General features: G+C 57.2%; 7 protein-coding genes across 7 annotated transcripts; 2 read left to right on the forward strand and 5 right to left on the reverse strand.

Annotated features, from left to right (window-relative positions):
* Positions 1–250: 250 nt before the first annotated feature.
* Positions 251–652, reverse strand: PHSY_001028 (hypothetical protein; the record flags this gene model as incomplete). Its single annotated transcript, XM_012331660.1, has 1 exon — positions 251–652. One exon carries the CDS (start codon positions 650–652, stop codon positions 251–253), a length of 402 nt encoding a protein of 133 aa, XP_012187050.1.
* Positions 653–1,246: 594 nt separating this feature from the next.
* Positions 1,247–2,585, forward strand: PHSY_001029 (chaperone regulator; the record flags this gene model as incomplete). Its single annotated transcript, XM_012331661.1, has 2 exons — positions 1,247–1,317; positions 1,427–2,585. 2 exons carry the CDS (start codon positions 1,247–1,249, stop codon positions 2,583–2,585), a joined length of 1,230 nt encoding a protein of 409 aa, XP_012187051.1.
* A 343-nt stretch (positions 2,586–2,928) lies between these two features.
* On the reverse strand, positions 2,929–3,705 carry PHSY_001030 (diacetylmuramidase; the record flags this gene model as incomplete). The annotated part of the gene is made up of 1 exon (XM_012331662.1): positions 2,929–3,705. The coding sequence occupies one exon, from the start codon at positions 3,703–3,705 to the stop codon at positions 2,929–2,931; it is 777 nt and encodes a 258-aa protein (XP_012187052.1).
* Positions 3,706–3,762: 57 nt separating this feature from the next.
* Positions 3,763–7,708, reverse strand: PHSY_001031 (hypothetical protein; the record flags this gene model as incomplete). The annotated part of the gene is made up of 4 exons (XM_012331663.1): positions 3,763–3,954; positions 4,581–4,689; positions 5,396–5,475; positions 5,723–7,708. The coding sequence occupies 4 exons, from the start codon at positions 7,706–7,708 to the stop codon at positions 3,763–3,765; spliced, it is 2,367 nt and encodes a 788-aa protein (XP_012187053.1).
* A 69-nt stretch (positions 7,709–7,777) lies between these two features.
* On the forward strand, positions 7,778–11,866 carry PHSY_001032 (hypothetical protein; the record flags this gene model as incomplete). Its single annotated transcript, XM_012331664.1, has 1 exon — positions 7,778–11,866. One exon carries the CDS (start codon positions 7,778–7,780, stop codon positions 11,864–11,866), a length of 4,089 nt encoding a protein of 1,362 aa, XP_012187054.1.
* Positions 11,867–12,002: 136 nt separating this feature from the next.
* PHSY_001033 (hypothetical protein) lies at positions 12,003–14,975 on the reverse strand (the record flags this gene model as incomplete). The annotated part of the gene is made up of 1 exon (XM_012331665.1): positions 12,003–14,975. The coding sequence occupies one exon, from the start codon at positions 14,973–14,975 to the stop codon at positions 12,003–12,005; it is 2,973 nt and encodes a 990-aa protein (XP_012187055.1).
* Positions 14,976–16,237: 1,262 nt separating this feature from the next.
* Positions 16,238–18,253, reverse strand: PHSY_001034 (transporter; the record flags this gene model as incomplete). The annotated part of the gene is made up of 1 exon (XM_012331666.1): positions 16,238–18,253. One exon carries the CDS (start codon positions 18,251–18,253, stop codon positions 16,238–16,240), a length of 2,016 nt encoding a protein of 671 aa, XP_012187056.1.
* Between the last annotated feature and the right edge of the window lie 167 nt (positions 18,254–18,420).

The following is an 18,420-nucleotide window of genomic DNA, read 5'->3' on the forward strand; positions in this document are numbered from 1 at the left end:
AGGCTGTGACAGATGGTGTCCAGTGTGCAGTCAGTCGAGGCAAATGCTCAAGATGTGATGCTGGAGAGAGACCAGTGAAGAGGGGCGATATCGACGACGTGTCCAAATGAAGCAGCGGTGTGAGCTTCGCAATCAGATGAGTCGAGGTTCAAATTTTTGGATGGTCGCTGGACTATTGCAGCGAGAACCTTGGCACTGAAGATGTTGTCGGAGCCTGGGCCGACGATGAAGAGGTGATGATGGTACCCGGTCAGTAAGCGGTGAGCGCAGTCGTACAACATATCCAAGAAGAAATCGGCTTTGGAGACCAACACTCGTTGCTCTGCTGCACGCGAAACAACTGAAGACGTGGAAGCGCGATATACTGAAATGTTAGGTTCCCTCGACCAATCGGGAGATCGGAGCTCGGTCTCAGTGTCAGAAAGATCTCTCGATCCAAAGAATTCGCTGGAAAGTTAGGCAGGGACAACAGCCTTTCGCTTAGATGGTGAATGGAAGCTTTTCGAAGGTCCGTTTGCAATTTTCGGTTGAGCCGGTCTCTCTCTCTCTCACACAGCAGCCACATTTGGCTGCCTCGGTCATGCCAGTCATGCGGCGAGTCGAATCCAGATGCCACTAGAAGTGCGCTCTGAACCTCGATCCTTGTCATCATGGCACTTCAGGGCCTGAGCAGATAGATGTACCATCGCCTAGATGGGATGGCAGGCTGCGATTCTGATGGGGCTACGCGGCGTCAGTATAAGTGTTATCCAGCCGATTCTTCGAAATCGCGAAAATGTGTGATTTTGCCGGACCTTTTTAGGTGAGAGCGGAGATTCTGCGGCTGGCAAGTACGTGAAATTTTGGTTTCGTGATTTGACAGGAGGCGCTGGTTTGCTGCGCTTCAAAGAATCTTTCGAGGTGTCGCTTGACTCGTGCATTCATTCGACCAGACTGCTTTCATCTTGGGATCGCATCTTCCTCTTCCGCCCATCATCATCACACACATCCTGAACACATCCTTTGTGGTTCTCGAATACCCCTCGTCTCGTTCAAAAGCGCTGTCACACGGTCAGACGCATCCTCATTCACTTTCATCCGGCTTTCTTATCGCCTCTGCACTGGCCAGCCGATCTTCAGATTCATTTCGCAACCATTGACCCGCAACCGCATTCGCATTCGATTCCTTCCACGCCCATCCCGATCAAGCCAGCGTGCACAGTAAAAAGCTTAGTAGCGACACATTCACACACATCGAGCTGCCATCATGGTCAAGGAGACAAAGTTTTACGACCTCCTCGAGGTCTCACCCACCGCCTCTGAAGCGGAGCTCAAGAAGTGAGTATATGCATCTGGCGCGCAGCAAGCCCGGCTGTGCTTGATTGCACTTCTGTCAATGCAATCTGCGAACTTTCGTACTGACATTTTGCACTTTTGCAATTCGCAGGGCCTACCGTAAGAAGGCATTGAAGGAGCACCCGGACAAGGGTGGTGACCAAGAACGATTCAAGAACATCACCGCAGCATACGAAGTCCTCTCGGACCCCGAGAAGCGCGATCTCTATGATCGATTCGGCGAGCAGGGTCTTGACCAACAAGGAATGGGTGGCGGCATGGACCCCCAGGACCTCTTCTCGCAGCTCTTCGGTGGCGGAGGCGGTGGTTTCTTCGGTGGCGGAGGCGGACGTCCCCGCGGCCCCCGCAAGGGCAAGGATCTCGTTCACCGTGTCAAAGTATCGCTCGAGGAGCTCTACGTCGGCAAGGTAACCAAGCTTGCCCTCCAGAAGCACGTTCTCTGCAAAAAGTGCGATGGTCGCGGTGGCAAGGAAGGTGCCGTCAAGACATGTGGCGGATGCAACGGTCAAGGTATCAAGGTCGTCCTCCGCCAGCTCGGTCCCATGGTCCAGCAGATGCAGCAGACCTGCCCCGAGTGCCAGGGTCAGGGTGAGATCATCAACGCCAAGGACCGCTGCAAGGAGTGCAACGGCAAGAAGATCAACCAGGAGCGCAAGGTCCTCGAGGTGCGCATCGACAAGGGTATGGAGGATGGCCAGCAGATCACGTTCAAGGAAGAGGCAGACCAGGCACCCAACACCATTCCAGGCGATGTGGTCATTGTCATTGACGAGAAGCCCCACCCTCGCTTCAAACGCAGGAAGAACGACCTCTTCATCGAAGTAGAGGTCGACCTCCTCACTGCCCTCGGCGGTGGTAAGATCCTTATCGAGCACCTCGATGATCATGCACTTTCGGTCGACATCCCCGCCGGAGAGGTGATCAAGCCCGGCGACGTCAAGGTGCTCCGTGGTCAGGGTATGCCCAGCTACCGACACCACGAGCTCGGCGATCTCTACGTCAACCTCAGTGTCGCCTTCCCCGAGTCGATCGATGTCAACAACATTCCTCTGCTTGAGAAGGCGCTGCCACCACGCAACGCCTTGCCCAAGACCAAGAAGGAGATCGACGTCGAAGATGTCCAGATGGACGAGCTCGACGAGCGTGAGGCTCGCAACGTCAAGCCCAACGGCGCCGGTGGTCATCCAGGCATGGACGATGACGATGAGGATGGACAGGGCGCAAGCAATATCCAGTGCGCGCAGTCCTGATGTCCGCGTGGTGTTTGTTCAGTCTTTGTCCTGCAATGTAGATTTGTTTGTTTCAGCATTTGGTGGCGGGTGGGTGCCATGTGTTGTGTTCAGCCTCAAGCATTTATTGTGGAACAGAGCGGATGAAGCGCAACAAGCCACTGTCGCGGATTCAGAGCTGTCACGCGGGACGGTGCCTCGATAACATGTCTTTGTGCTGGTGTGAGATCGAGTCGTTACAAAGATAAATTGTTTCGGTGGTCCCGCGGTTCGTTCTCTCAGGTACCGCGCAACGTTGGTGGAGCAAGGCTACTGGATGAGCGCACTATGCTGTTCTCTCATGACTCTTCTGGACCCACGCTGTTCAAAGATTGAGATGCTTTAGAAACACGCAGACACGTTCCAAGGAGCAGTAGTCCACATTATTATGGGAGTTAGGGATTTCCATCGATGAGACGATCAAAGACATCGTTGATAAAGCAAGGTGCTCAACCGGTAGCGTACTTCTTGAGGCTGTCGAGGGAGCCATTCCAGTAGTCTTGGTCACCGGCTGTAGTTCGCAGTGTATCAAGATCATGTCAGTCCTCAGCTCATCATCAGCACTGTCTACGTGAAGCGAATACTTACGGTATTTTCCAGAGTCGGCGTACTGCCAGAAGGACCAGTAACTGAATCCCGTAGGAATCTTAGGCGAGCTAACGCCATAGTTGGCGACCCAAAGAGCGTAGTTGCTAGCAAAGGCGCTGGAAGCAACGCACTGGTTCCACCAACCAGCGCCGGTGTAGAGGGTAGGGTAGCGACCGGTGGCGGCGTGGTAGGTGTTGCCAAAATCGGAGATCCAGCTGACCATCTGGCTTTGGGAGAGACCGTAGCAGGTGGCAACTCCGGAGGAGGACTCGAGGTCCAAAGCTCCGGGAAGGGTTCGTCCGTCGGACGACCAGCCTCCACCGTTCTTGAGGAAAAAGCTGGCTTGAGCGGAACCGGAGGAGGAGTCGGGTCGGGCGAAGTGGTAGGCTCCGCGGATGAGACCGGCGTTCGTGGCGGCGTCGTACTGCGACGAGAAGGATGAGGACTTGAAGGAGGTGCCTTCGGTGGCCTTGATATAGGTGAACTTTGCGCCCGCTGCGTAAGCGCCGCTCATGTCAGCGTTGGACTGGTATCCAGCTGCGATGTAAGGTTGGAGGGATGGTCGTGTCAGTCAAAAGGTATACCGGACGAAGGGGTGTTGAGAGACACGAGGGGACTCACAGACATCGAACCCGTCAACGTAAGCTCGCTTCTCGAGAGGAGCAGACTGGACGCAGGAGAGGAGGGCGGCAATGCTGCCGACAAGGGCGGTAGCGGAGAACTTCATCTTGATGTCTTGCTGTTGCTGGTTAGAGTAGGTGTCCTGAATGAGAGAAAGGTATGAGGACGAATCCGAGCGGCTTCTTATACCTTTGATGTGCACAGCGAGCTCTACAGCAGACCTGTTGCAGCCTCGTTGAGGCTAGCATGTCCAAGCATATCTGCATCTGAAAGCCCGCTCCTCTTGCTTCGCCGCTCGACACCCTGCACGGCGAGAGTACTGCAAGCCTGTGGATGCAATCTTCTCAACGATGCGCACCAACAGTTCGGGAGACGGATATGCCTTGTGTCGGGTAATGTCGAGCCGAGATAACAAGCTCAGAACCCATAACCTTTTGCCGACGTTAAGCGACCGCTTCTTGCGGTGGGCAAAGTGACCGTTCCTGTGTTAGTCTGACCCCGTCAAGAGGAAGCCTTAGCGGATCTTAGGCCTCGTTCCGTCGCTGCGGTGACTGGCCCACATTGATCCGCGCGCAGGAATAGTGCAATGTCCTTGCGGAAGTGTGAATTGATGTCATGTTCGCAAAGCCCTTTCGTGCACATCCGACAACGTAAGTGAGAAGCAACAGCAACTCGGACTGAATTTGCATCGTTGACATGCTGCCCGAGGCGAGCTCAACGTGGACTAGTCTGGTTACAACGTGCATCTCGCCAAGCCAAGGTGCGTACCATGATGAGGCAAGATGCGCTGCGCAAGGCGATCAGGGTCAGCGTGGGGTGATCGTGGAACCGATCTCTTCGGCTGCGAGCGTGGAAAGCAGCCGTTCCGAACGTCGGTCTGCACAAAGGTGTGATGGGACCAAGTTCGGCGTTTTAGAACATCAAAGCCAGTCGCCGTGTACAGGTGCCGGCGGCGACGTATCGCGGCTTCGGCATCCAAGCAGGCTTACAGCGCGGGTTGCCGCAACAGCAATTCGGAAGATCAGCACCCGCTCGCTTAGCGCTTCTCCCGACACGTTTTCCTGCCGCCTTGACTTCGTTCCCGGTCGTACGTGATGGCTCTCTGCTGTGATGCTGCACCACATTTTCGGCTTTTGTGGCCTTCGTCCTCGGGGTCAACAAAGTCACACGCCAATCTCAGCTGTTTGTTGCCCACCAACGCCATTTCTCAACACAACCAGACTGACCATGTGGAAGCGCGTACTTGGACAGCAGCGCCAGCTACGAGGTATTTCAACAAATGAAAGCGTGGCAGCCAACGGCCTCTCGAAAGCTGGCCCCTCGTTTCAAAGCAGTGACTTGGCCTGCGTGCCTTCATCATGACCTTACCAGCATCATGACCTTAGGTTCCAGCATTGAGCAATCTACGAGCAATACAGCAGGCTCAAGAACGTGCAAGTGCCTCGTGTATACAGCATCACCTCGGCTAGATGCGAAGCTTGTTTTTAGCTTGGTCTCGCCTATCAGACCGAGTCCGACTTCCGAACCGTCCGCCGCCACCGAAGCCAGATGTAGCAACGCTTCGCTCACTGTATGCAACTCACACGTCAGGCTGCAGCAGATCACCGACACGGTAGAAAGCGCAGCTTTGGTGGCCGATGATGTCCAGTTTGGCCATGCTACACTGGACGTGGGCGCCACAAACAACGACGATGCTGAAACCCCACTTCGCCTGACTCACCCCGCCTGTTTACGCATCCCATTACCTTTCATCGTACAATCCAACAGCTGCCGCAGTACAAACAACGTGCGGCAGAGCTGAGCATGGCAGTCTGCTCAGCACTCTGGCCTGCCTTGCTTGGCATGATCGCCTTGGCCCAGCATCCGGTGCAAACCCGCACTTGGCGATCCGAGATGGTACCCAAGCTCACCGAGCATCGCGGCCAAACGTGGCCCTTCTGGCATCTTGCCCATCCGAAGTCCGCATTAATGCCTTCGCTTGATAGCGTCAGCGGCGATTCGCAGGCAGCGCAACGCTCGTCGATCGCCGCTGAGGGACTTGAGTGACTCTGAAGCCAATCCCGCAGCACAGCTTCTCGGTGAGTCTTTTGCAGCGCCTCCAGCGATGACGATGCACCTGATGAAGTCTCCTCCAGACGGCAGGACAGTAGGTACAGAAGCTGTCGCTGCTGCTGTCGTGACACTTGGTCCGTCCGTGATTGCCGCCGTTGCTCGTTCTCTGGTTCGGACGCCGCCGTCAAGGCGGTCCAACGATTCTCAGTGGTCGAAGCGAGCTGATCTCTAAACGTCTTCTGTTGTCCGCACGTGTACAGCATGGTGAGAATCGATCGCGCAAGCGGGTAGGGGAGCGCGCCGGAAGCGACCCGCTGCAGCGCTTCGTCGACGAGCGACTCGGGGTCCGGATTGTCGCAGCGGATCACCTCCATCTGATAGCAGACGGACTCCGATACATTGTAGCCCAGAAATGCGACGCGTTCGTTCGTACGGATTGCGCCTACCGTCAAAGCTGCAGAAAGGCTGGAACCGGGCTCTGGCGTGTAGCTCAGGAAGGCTTGATGGAGGTCGTATTTTCTTTGCAGAACCTCGGTCAATGGTGGATACCCTGAGAGTCTGCGAGGCTCTATTGGCGGCACATGAATCGGAGCTGACTGACTCTGTTCAGCCTGCGTTGAGAGAATGCGATGCTCGCGCAAGTCTTGTCGCACGACGTTGATGCTGTGCCGTGAGTCGAAGCAATCGCTGATGCAAATGGTTGGAGAATATGGATCCGAATTGCTGTTCGTGCTTGTGTCAAGAACGTATGATGTCGTTTGCCCAGTCTTGACGTCGTAGACGTGAATGCGGCCAATGGTCGAGTAGATGAGTTGGTGCTGGCGCCACTGCCAGGCCGTGATCGTGCAACGGTCGGAGCTGACAGGCGCCCCCTCGGAAGGTCTGACACTGGCACCACCCTCAATGACAAAGAAGTCGCAAAGCTTGACACTATCCGAGTCTTGGAATGCAATCTTTGCGAGAGCATTCGCGTCGTTCTCTCCCATCGATGGTGAGACCAGCAGTTTCTCGATAGCTGTGCTGCTGACAGGCGTCGCCGACATGAAGGTGCAATGACCAGAGATGGCGGCGCATCGCCAGACGCCGATGTGCCCCGATCGAGTGCCGGCGACGATGTAGGTGGCTTGCGGTCCTGTAGACGACAGCGTCTGGGTGCTGGCAGTCGGGTCGTGCACTTTGGACCAAGATGCACAGATGACTTCGGTAGCCAGCTGCTTTTTACGGAGCAGCGCGCGTGATCGGCTGAAGACCTCTTTGTCAGCGTCACCGAGCTGGATAGCATTGAGCTGGACAGATGCGGCGATGGGATCAAGGCTGATGGCATGGAGAAGTTTCCATTCCCCCGTCCAAGCATTGACAGGAGCGCCGAGGATGAATAGGTCGAGCTCCGAGGTGGTAGCTAAGATAAGGCAGCTTTGGCTCGGACCCATGCCCGGCTTTGACCAGCTTGCTGAAGTCCATTGGACGCTCAAGAAGCGCACATCGACTGAGGAGTGGTCCGATTCGAGCAATGTTCTGCGTCGTAAGGAAGTTTCGTGCTCCAGAAACGTCTTGACGTTGATTTGGGCCACTGAATGCGGGAAGCGGTCTTGCCAGTCCGGATGACATTCAACGTCTTGAGTGCGGCTTTGCCCCGCTAGAGTTGGATGCAGGCCAGTCAAGGGAGACAGCACGACGATGGCATCATCGGTGACTACTAGCGCTTGACCCAGCTCCGACCATTCGAGGTTGCCAAGTTGTGACGAGCCTGATGAGAGAGCGATTGAGCAAGCGCGGATCCTCTCGCGAGCCTCAGATGGCTGCTTTGCCGTCCCGTTTTGAGCTGACGTTGACGGCTTGGTCATCTTCGGCGGGCTCACCTTCGCATTGCGGGGACCCTAAGCACCGCACAGACCGTATGCTGATGGCAGAGGATGGCAGGAGAGGACCCTTTCTCGGCTCTCGCCAAAGTGTTGTTCTGCAGTCCAAACGCGCCGCGTGACAGCTCCACTTTTCCCTTCGGGAGGTCTGAAATTTTTGGGCCGCCTTCAGGGGGGCACGGACACTCGGAAGCACATCCTTTGGCTGTGACGTTCGCCGTTGAACCGGAACAACAACAGCACTCTCATCACATCAACACGACCACGCCGAAGCAGAGCACTTTACGGTTCACCCTTGACGAGCTCAGCAGTGCTGCTGTCTGCGAAAGGCGGCGATGCACGCTAGTCGGCAAAGTTGAAGAAATCGCACTGCATAGCCCGCACGTTTCGGGTGACCCGCGACCTGGACGAGGCTTTGACGGAATGAGCGACCCTCTGACCGCCACGATCTCGGCTCTGCCTGCTCGAAGAAGCCAGCCGAGTTCAAATACGGGCACTTCTGATGCTTCCTTGAGCTCAAGATGGGCCTCGCTCTTGAGAGGAAGCGCTACCTCACCTATGGAAACACTCCGGGCTCGCGGTGTCGACGGCAAGATCGCAACCGACAACGATGCAGCCCTCCGATGGTTGCAGTGGAAGATGTACCTCGTCGCGGATCTCTCCCACATTCCTTCTTCCTGGAATGCCGTCCAGCAACGCGACAGAGAAGCATACAACGAGCTGCGCTGCCGTCTACTTCGTGCTCCAGATGGCAACTATCCGCCCGAGGTTGGCTTCGACGGCACCCACACCAGCCTCGACTCTTCGTCCTCACATTCATCATCAGACTCTATCGCTTCTCAAAGCAGGTCCTCTGTGGTCAACGACCTTGCCGTCAACAATCCGCTCAGTCTCGACGACTCGAATCCTTGGAAGGCTTACTACACGACGCTAGAGACAAGAAGGGTCATCCTCCAAGACGTCGAACGGACGTTTCCCGATCTCGAACTCTTCCGTCAAGCCCGCGTTCAGCAGTCTCTGACCAACATTCTCTTCTTGTGGTGCCTCGAGAACGACGATGTGGGCTATAGACAGGGCATGCACGAGCTAGCAGCTGTCCTTTGGAAGGTCCGAGCCGAAGCCGCTGTCGACTATACAAGCCGCACAGCTGTCTCTTCCTCCCAAGCTTTGGCACAAAGCACAGTCGAAAGCGCATTCGAACATGCGCTTGCGCGCGTCTTTGTCGAACACGACGTCTACACGCTGTTCCGCGCTTTGATGAGAAGCGCCAAAGCGTGGTACGTCTGGCGTGATGTCTCTCATCGGCCACTTCCGATCGTCGCAAAGTGCGAACACGTCCTCGAGCTCTTACGGCACATCGACCCGGCCTTGGCTCAGCATCTGGGCAGTCTCGGCATCGAACCTCAGATCTTTTGCCTTCGATGGATCCGCATGATCTTCACACGCGAATTTGTGCTGGAAGATGCGCTCGCCATCTGGGACGGTCTCTTTGCTTCCGGGAATTCTCTGGATCTCGTCGATTATATCTGCATTGCCATGCTTCTTCGCATCCGCAACCAGCTGCTCGCAGGCGACCACAGTTCCGCCTTGCAGAGTCTGTTGCGATACCCCGCCGAAGCACAGGTGCAACCCAGCCTTCTGGTCAAGCAGGCCATCTTCTTGCGAGATAACGGACGACAGCCCAGCACAGGTGTCGCTGTCGTGATGCAGAATCGCGACCTCCTGGGCATCCACGTGCGCTCCGTCGACGATCATGGCGAAAGCAATGGCGTACAACGTTCTGAAAGCACCTCGCCGTCAAATCGGTACAGCGCGCAAAAATTTGCCACGGTCGGCAGGTCCCCTTCCGCGAGTGGTTCCAGACCGTCTCCGTGGGCTCGCTTGTCAAACCAAGCGACGGCCAACAGTACACCGAACAGTACACCTACAGGTCAGCACCGCAGTAGACCCGATCCAAGACGCTGGCAGTCGGCTGTCACACCTGCAGATCCCTTGGGCGCATCCTCGGACCCTGTACGAAATGCCGATGTCAACGGACCGAGAGCTTTTGGCATAAATCCATCCTCTTATCTCCCGGAAGGCATAGGCGACCTGGCCAAAGGATGGTACGAACGTGCAGAGCTTCCGCAAGGCCTGAACAGCGCGCTAGCCAATGTCTCTAGGACGGTCGCAGCTGCGGCTGCGGCCGGTGTCGCCGGAGCATACGGCACGAACAAGACAGAGTCTTCTGGATTCCCCTCTGGATTCGAACAGGCCTTCAACGAACAGACTGGCGGACGGGGAGGAGCATCGCCCAGCACTGTTGGACATGCAGCGTCGGCTGGAGCCAAATCAAGGCCGTCGATCGATGTTGCAGCAGAGCCGACATCCCCGTCAGCCCAGCGTCCAGCCGCACAGCTATCTGAGCCGCTCCGCAAAGTCACCGCTGCCAACAAGGCCATCGGCTCTGCTCTCTCAGCCTGCATCGAGGTCTTGGAGCAGAGCTGGCTCGACCGAAGCGCGATCGTGCACACAAAGCCCTCGGACGACCTCGAGCAAAGTGACCTCAACACGCTCATGAGCTTCACCGCGCTCAAGCACATTCGTGACGTCCTCGAGGGTACCGCTACTGAGTTCGATCCTGCAACGCTGCCAGCGCCTGTCCTACAACGCGTACATCCGCAAGATCGAGTGCCACCCAATGCGATCGAAAATGTCGTCAAGCAGAAAGGGGAGCGGGACATCCAAGTTCCGACTTCAGCGAAGCCGGAAACGCCTTCTACAGCCGGGGTTGCCGTTCCGCAACGGAAGACGACTTCACCGCTACCCATGTCGCTCCCCGAGTACGCGCGGTATGGCCGTCAGATGATCCTGCCCGACTTTGGTCTTCCAGCTCAACTGCGTCTCCGCGATGCGAAAGTCCTCGTCGTTGGAGCTGGTGGGCTCGGCTGCCCTGCCGTCCAGTATCTTGCCGCTGCCGGCGTGGGACAGATCTCCATCCTTGACCACGACGTGGTCGAGCCCTCCAATCTGGCCCGCCAGATCCTGCATAGCGACGCCACCGTGGGTATGCACAAAGCAGTCTCTGCCGCCAAAGCAGCGGAGCAGATCAACCCCTACATCAATGCGGTGCCGCTGTCCGAGGCAATCAGCGCAGCTAATGCACGTCAGATGATGCGTGGTCACGATCTTGTCTTGGACTGCACAGACAATCCGCTGACCCGATATCTCATCTCAGACGCAGCTGTGCTGGAATGTGTTCAAGTCGTGTCCGGCGCAGCTCAGGGATACGATGGCCAGCTAGTCGTACTGCATAAGCGCATCAAGGCTGAGTTCGCCGGTCCAAAGGCCTCTGCGACGAGCGGTGTGCATCGCGGTCCGTGCTACCGCTGCATCTTCCCCAAAGCGCCTCGGCCAGACGAAGTCACCAATTGCGAGGATGGAGGAGTGCTCGGTGGCGTCACCGGCTTGGTCGGGACGATGCAAGCCCTGGAGGCGGTCAAGATTCTCGCAGGGATCGGAGAAGACACTCCACCCATGCTGACCCTCGTATCTCCGCTCACGGCGACACCCTTCCGATGTGTCAGGATCCGACCGCGTCGTGTCGCCTCCTGTCGATCTTGTGGCGACCCAGCGCAAGTTCCTGAGCCGATGATCTCCAACCTCGAGACAGAAGACTACGTCTCGTTCTGCGGTCTCAATGGTCCTCCCTCGAACGGAGCTGCGATCGCAAGGACAGCCGCCGGATCGATGGCTCCATCGGCTTTGATCGTAGACGTGCGACCAGCGGTCGAGTATGGCATCACAAAGCTAGACGGCTCGCTCAACATTCCCATCCAGAGATTGCTCAAGAATCCAGGCGATGCATGGGACAAGATTCGAGAAGCTCAACATCGGACATCGTCCAGAGACGTCCTGGTGGTTTGCAAAAAGGGAAACGACTCGCAGCTGGCTGTTCGGTCGCTCACAGAGCATCAAAAGCAGCTTGCGGAGCGGGCTGAACGGGAAGCGAGAGAGGCCAAAGCAGCGCCATCCGACCCTCTGCAAGGATTCGCCAACACGGGCGAGCGGAAGCAAGCCGTCACAGCCCTGCAGATCTCCGACCTCATCGGCGGTCTGCGTGCTTACAGCAAGGAGAAAGACCCGACCTTTCCCATCTACTGATTGCATCAGACGTAAAAAGCAACCATCGGCAACTTTGGTATCTGCCTTCGCAAAACGATGTTATTACACTATGTGGTATGATAGCCAAGAGTCGCGAATAGTGAGAGGTGACGAAGGAACGTCGGTCGTAGAAAAGCTACATCGCGGAAGGGGCGAGGCCAGCGACTTGCGCTGCGGAAACAGCATCATCGTGGCCCTTCTTTTGGCTGCGCAAATCCTGGATCGGCTGCGCACCGGAGCGAGATGTCTCTTGAGCGAGACCACCGAGACCAGAGACACCGTGGGTCGATTGAGCGAGACGCGCTCCGCCGTTTGGCGAAGCTGCAGCGCCCGCTCGGTAAGCCAGACTTGGATCCGGGCTTGTAGGGAAGGCTAGGCCACCGAATCCGAGCGCAGGCGAGCCGCTCGGCCTTGGACTGTTTCGTGGTGGTAAGCCGCCGAACCCAATGGCCGGACTGCTGCTGGGAGGCGGTCGTGCGGAAGGCATCGCTTGCTGACCCTGCTGCCCTCCCGCCGCGGGTCCGCCAGCCCGACCCTGCATCTCGTAGAAGTTGAAATCCTGCAACAAGCTCGTCTTTGCACTGTAGTCGGCCATGATCCTCAACACCTCCCGTCCTGCTTCTGGCGTCAGTTCCTGCGTATCGCGCGACTGCGTGACCGGCTTGCACTCGGGCGTGTTGGTGAGCCGGATGTGTCGGAGCTGATTGTTCGGAAGGTCCTTGACGTAGATCCATCGCACTTTGAAGGTGCCTTTCCACTTGCCGTCTTGCGCCCAGACGTTGCTCGAGGTAGCATAGTCGAGAGGCGTGAGCATCTGCGCCATTCCACAAAAGTGGCCGGACGCATTGACAGAGTAGAAGAGGTAGATGGGACCATTCTGCGCGCTCTCCCGGAACGCCTTGTCGAGGCGTTGGTTGCCCTTGTCGGTGGAGGCCCAGATTTCGTATTTGAGCGACTTGTGCACGTCATCTTCGGTGTACGACTTGATGACGAAGAAGCGGGCGTTCACTGGAGCCAGGTCGAACGTGCCGGGTGCCGGGTTGTATCCCTTCTGAAGCGCCAACGAAGTGGGATCGACGGGCGTAAGCGGTTTGGTGCCTTCTGTGGTCCCACCTGCCGGTGCACCTCCCGCCGGCGGTCGCGGCGGCAGGGCCTGTGAATGCATTGGTGGACGGAACGACGGAGAAGATTGCTGTACGGAGAATGGCTGACCACGCGATGGCAATTGACCCATGGCGCCCATAGGTGGAGAGCTCGGCATGGCTCCGCCTCGCAGCTGTTGTCCGATGGAATGGATGGGTCCACCGAGATCGATCGGCTGCATCCCGAACAGGTGCGGCTCCTGCGGAGCGTGTGCATTGCTTCGAGCACCAAGTTGAGCTTGAAGGATGGCATTGCGCTGCTGCTCCTGCGCCAAAGCCAGGCTCAGAGCCATAACATTGGGGTCCATACCGGAAGCTCCATAGGGACCAACATGTGGCTGCTGCGGCCAGCGTTGAGAGTCGGAAGCAGCACCTCTCGCAGCGAAACCGGCGTCGTGACGGCCTACTATGTTGTCCTTGTCCAGCCAGCCGCCGGCGGGAGCTGCAGTGAATGGACCATGTCGAGGATTCGAGATAGCATCGAGGGTAGGATCGCTCGACTGGTGACGAGCGTGCGCGTGACCGATGGGCGGCACGAAGGCGGCAGCCGACGTAGGACCAGCGTCTGCTCCAGTACGCTGCCCACGTTGCAGGGCGTCTCGATTGGTCACAAGTTGAGGCAGCTTCCTGCCGTTCACGGGGCCACCATCGATGGCACCCTCATCGAGTGCGCTCGAATCCGAAATCGTCGAGCGAACATGTCGGTCTTGAGCATCTTGGGTTGCTAGAGCAGCAGAACCAGTGATATCCATGTTCGAGAGGTGCGTGGTGAGGTCACCAATGGGAGGGGAAGAGCGGTCCATCGTGGAATGCGCACGATGATGGGCGGGATCGAAGTTCTGCGATGGAAAGGAAGCGGCGAAGCGCGACGGCGATCCTATCGGAGCCTGCGCCGGTTGATTCCATGGCGCCTTGGAGTAGCTCGACGGCATCACCGGACTGTTGGTGGCAGAAAAGCTCGTCGGGTGACGGGCTGGGCTGAGAGCGGAATCCGTTCGTGGAGAGTAAGGCGAGGCGGATGGGTCGACCGCGTCCGCTGCGTACCTACGAAGCAGATCGCTGGAACGAGTCGCCAAGCGGTGCGCTGCGGGGCGTCCTGCGTGATGGTTAAGGGATTGATGACGACGTACGAGATTGGCCGAGCCCGGCAAGGCTTGGTTGTCGGTGAGTGCAGCCTGGTCAAACAGCCCAGCGGCGCTGGTGCTTCCATTGTTGTGGTGGAGGTCCAGGAAAGGGTCAGGTCGAGCGATGGGCGAGGCTGGATGGGATAAGGTGGCTGGCGCACCGAGCTGACCGTGCGAGAAGAGCGTAGAAGACCAAGGGTGATCGTTTTGCAATGGGAGGCTGTTCAGGGCATGTGGATCCTGGTGATGTTCGTCGCCGAGAGCATTGCTCGATTGAATGAGTTTCTCCCAATCGTGATCGTCCAGATCGGAGCCTCCAGTGATGGCCGAGAGACTATTGAACAGGCTGCTGCGGCCCTGAGTTGCGCTGCTGGGAAGGTTGGATGCCACCTTGGTCGAGTGACGGCTTGGCAACGAAAGATTTCTAGAGACGCTCGTCTTCGAGTAGAGAGCCTGCAGCGGTGTCAGCGATGACACGTGATCTGTCGTTCCGGACCTGGTCGACGGTGACGCAAGCAGATCAAGGGAGGCATCGTCCGTGAAGGAGGGGGAGCCGTGGCGCGCGTCGATCCAAGTGTCACCGCCGACAGAAGTGGTTTGCGATGCAGACCGATCCGGTGAACCGTGATCTTCAGGTTGCTCGAAGTGCTTCTCGAGGCGAGGCTTGCCGTGATGACGAGCGCCGTGGATAGTGTGATTGCGACGAACGCCAGCACCGGATGAAGGGGCAGGCGGTGGACTGCGCATGCCGCCCGAGACAGTGCCCCACCTGTTCGCGGCAGCAGAACCGTTTGCGTCGGCGTCGGACGACGAGCCGCCTTGCAAAGGTGGAGAGACAGACATGATGCCAACGACTGAGCCGAGAACAGACTAGGCCGTCGGGGTGGCTGGGCAGAGAGATGGGTGTGTTTGGTAGAGGCGGAAGAGACCGTGATTCGCCGTGTGACGAGATGATCGTAGACGCAGATCCTAGAATGGTGCGGTGGGATGCAGCAATGTACGAAAGGCGTGGATCGTCGTGAGAGTCGGTATCGCGGTCAGTGCCGAGCCAAGTGGAGGAAGAGAGAAGGTCCTATGCGAAAGAAGGCATGTGAGCATGTGCTGATAGCATGTCGTGCGTTCGAAGTCGAGTATGGAACGATCGAAATGAGAAGGCGTGGGAAAAGTCGGCACTGGATCGCTAGTGGAGTCTCGACGAGCGACTCGCGAAGGGTAGAGCAGCGGACTGGAAGTCGAGAAGCCGGGCTGCGATGCGTTGCAATGAAGTGTCGACTGGAAATGAAGATACTTGGCACCTCGGTGGGAGCGGAAAGCGTGTAGAACAAATCCGTCAAGGGCTCGATCCAAGGTCTTGAGGGACGAAATTGGCCGTGTTGTAGAATCCTCGACAGCAAAGCTTGCTGGAGATGCGATCGAGCCAGTGATCCTGGGTAGACCCTGATACGTTGAAAGGCGGATCGCAGTGTGGCCACGAGATATGCCGGCTCGTATCTCTCGGCCCTGCTCTTCGGGTGGAGGGGTAGCCACGGCCTGAGTCAGACCTGAATGGACACGATGTTGGCGAGAGTGATGAGGTCAAGAGAAGAGAAGGCTTCAATCAAAATTAGTCGATGTCTCCAGGTGAACTCCAGCTCAGGGCTCGGCAGACGCCGACCAGATGAGTGAGAAAAGCCGCACAGCCGACACAGCCTAAGGAAACAGACCCAAAAAAAAGGGTCCAAGCGTGCAAACTGCATTTACCGCCTGATTAATTTTAATACTTTTATGAGAAATGGATCACCCGGTCGATGAGTCCCTCAGCACAAAACAGATGGCGCTCCTCATGGCGACGGCGGAGCTGCCCGCAGGCATGTGCCTTGCCTGTTCGATCGTTCACAGAGGCTTGAACTATGCTTCAAGATGACGAGTCGTGCGTATCTACTGCGTATGCGTTATATGTGTATGCTACAGTGAATGAGATATGTGAATGGGATCATGAGAAAGGGCGATGGTTCCACCAGGTCGTGAGGTGGCCTCTTTCTAAGCTGGAATCGGAGGCTGCGCACTACGATATCTGCAGATCAAGGTCTTCTGGCAGAGACGAAATCCATCGAGAAAACAAGAGCTTACGACTGCTGATGCTGCTTCTCGGGATCCTCCTTGGCTGCTGCGTCCTTCTTGGCTTGTCTGAGACCGTTGCGGTCGAAAGCACTGGTGGTGTTGAGACTGTCTTCGGGCAGCTTGCCTTCCTTTTCCAGCTCCTCGCGGACTTTGAGATCCATAGCAGGCGCAAACTTGCTCCAGCCGCGAATCTTGCTGCCGTACACGTAAAAGATGTACGGGCATGGTGTCATAGCCAGTGCCACAAAGCCTAGCAGCGAACCAGCCCAGTTAGCGCCGAGTCCTTGCCAAAGCTGGCGCGAAAACAAGGGGAAGGCGGCACCAACAGCCGATCGAACGATCGTGTTGGCAGCGAGAGCGGATGCGGCGTAGACAGTGTAGCAATCTACGATGTAGGCGAGCAAAGAAATGAAGACCAGAGTGAAACTCATCCCGATTGGAATGAGTGCAAGCGCCGGCACGTACCAAGGTACCGATGTATACTGACCCGTCCATCCGAACCAGAAGGCGCCAAGAACAAGGATAGGACCGGCGATCATCGAGCCCCACAACCTCTCCTCGGGAGGTGGCATGTTGTGCCAGAAAGGTGTGAGCTGTTTGTATCGGAGCGACAGGAAAATATTAATGATGCCACCGATGGTCGTCCCTAGCCCGACAGCAATGAAGATGAGTCCGGACTCGCCCAAGTTGAAACCTCGCTTCATTTCGAAGACGATAGGAACAGCCTCGAACAGGCCGTAGAGGATACCGTACACGATCGATAGGTAGATCGTGATGAGCACCAGGATGGGCTCCTGCGTGAGGATCTCGAAGGGTCGCAGCAAAGTTCGGTGTGCGATACCACCGATGGACCAGTCGCTCTTCTCGTGAGGAGCATAGACTTGCTTGTTGGCTTCTGGGTCCAGCTTGCGCAGTCGCTTGGCTTTTCGCATCAGCAGCACCGGCGCGAAGGTCTCGGGCAAGAAAAGGAGGATGGCGAGCCAGCATACGCCAGCGAAGATCATCATCACCCAGAATACCCAGCGCCAGCCCAAATAGGACTGGGTCACAAACCCGCCGACGATAGGACCTAGTACAGGCCCAATGAACACTGCGCAAGAGAAGAGGCTCATGGCGAAGCCACGGCCGACTGGATCCCACATGTCGGCGATGACACCGCCGCAGATGGTGAGAGGTGCAGCTGCGCAGACGCCGCTGATGAAGCGAGTAACGAAGAGGGTCTCGGGGTTCTTGGCGAGCGCCTGGCCGAGGATGAAGAGCGTGTACATGAGCATGGCGATGCTCATGATGAGCTTGCGACCCACCAGCTCGGACATTGTAGACCAGAGGATGGGTCCCAAACAGTAGCCGGCGAGGAAGAGCGAGGTGATGAGCGTGGCAGTGACAGTGCCGATTTGGAATTCCTGCGTCAGTTGCTGGGTAGCCGAAGACGGGGCCGAAGAGGCGAAAGTGACATTGACGGTGAACATCGAGACGAGCACGGTGAGTGCCCATTTCCTCCTGAGCGACCAGTTTTGAGGATTCTCCGGATCGTCCGGACCTTCCCATTCGACTTGGTTCGGATCCTGCGATTCATCTGGGTTGCCGCGAGGGCGGCCCTGCTCAGAGTCATGGTCGTCATCGTCACTTTGGCTGCGGCGGCTCTGCTCATGCTTTGGCTTCGTATGTGTGGGTGACGAAGGCACGCGCGTGCCGCTGTCGCTATCGTCGGCGGGGCTTGCAGGCTCGTATGCGTGATCTTGGGGGTCGTGCGGGTCCGAGCCTCCGTATCGCGCTGTCCTTCGGAAGATGGTCTCCGCCTCTTGATCGAGCTCTGCGGTCTCGGAATTTGGTTGTTGCGCCTTGGGGTTGGCTTGTTGGTGTGGTCTTGATGATGTGCCGTGCGGCGTCTGGCCTTTGACCAGTTTTCCGGCTTCGTGGAGCCACCCGCGCTTCGGCGCATGGAGACTGCGCCTCGTATGCTGAGCAGATTGGTCCTGTCGGCCGTCTACGCCCGCAGGGCGCTCGGAGTGTTGCGACATTTCAACGAGGGGATCGAGCTCTCAAGGTGCAACTAGCTCTGAAGGCTCGTCAGAGGGATGTTACTGGGATGATGGTGGAACAGCAAAGAGATGTTTCCGTCGAGGTCGAAACTGAACAGTTGGAGCGCAAGTAGCTGACTCTTCATCTGCGAAGAACAAGTAAGTCA

Source organism: Pseudozyma hubeiensis (genome assembly GCF_000403515.1).
Source record: "Pseudozyma hubeiensis SY62 DNA, scaffold: PHS13, whole genome shotgun sequence".
Taxonomy (NCBI): domain Eukaryota; kingdom Fungi; phylum Basidiomycota; class Ustilaginomycetes; order Ustilaginales; family Ustilaginaceae; genus Pseudozyma; species Pseudozyma hubeiensis.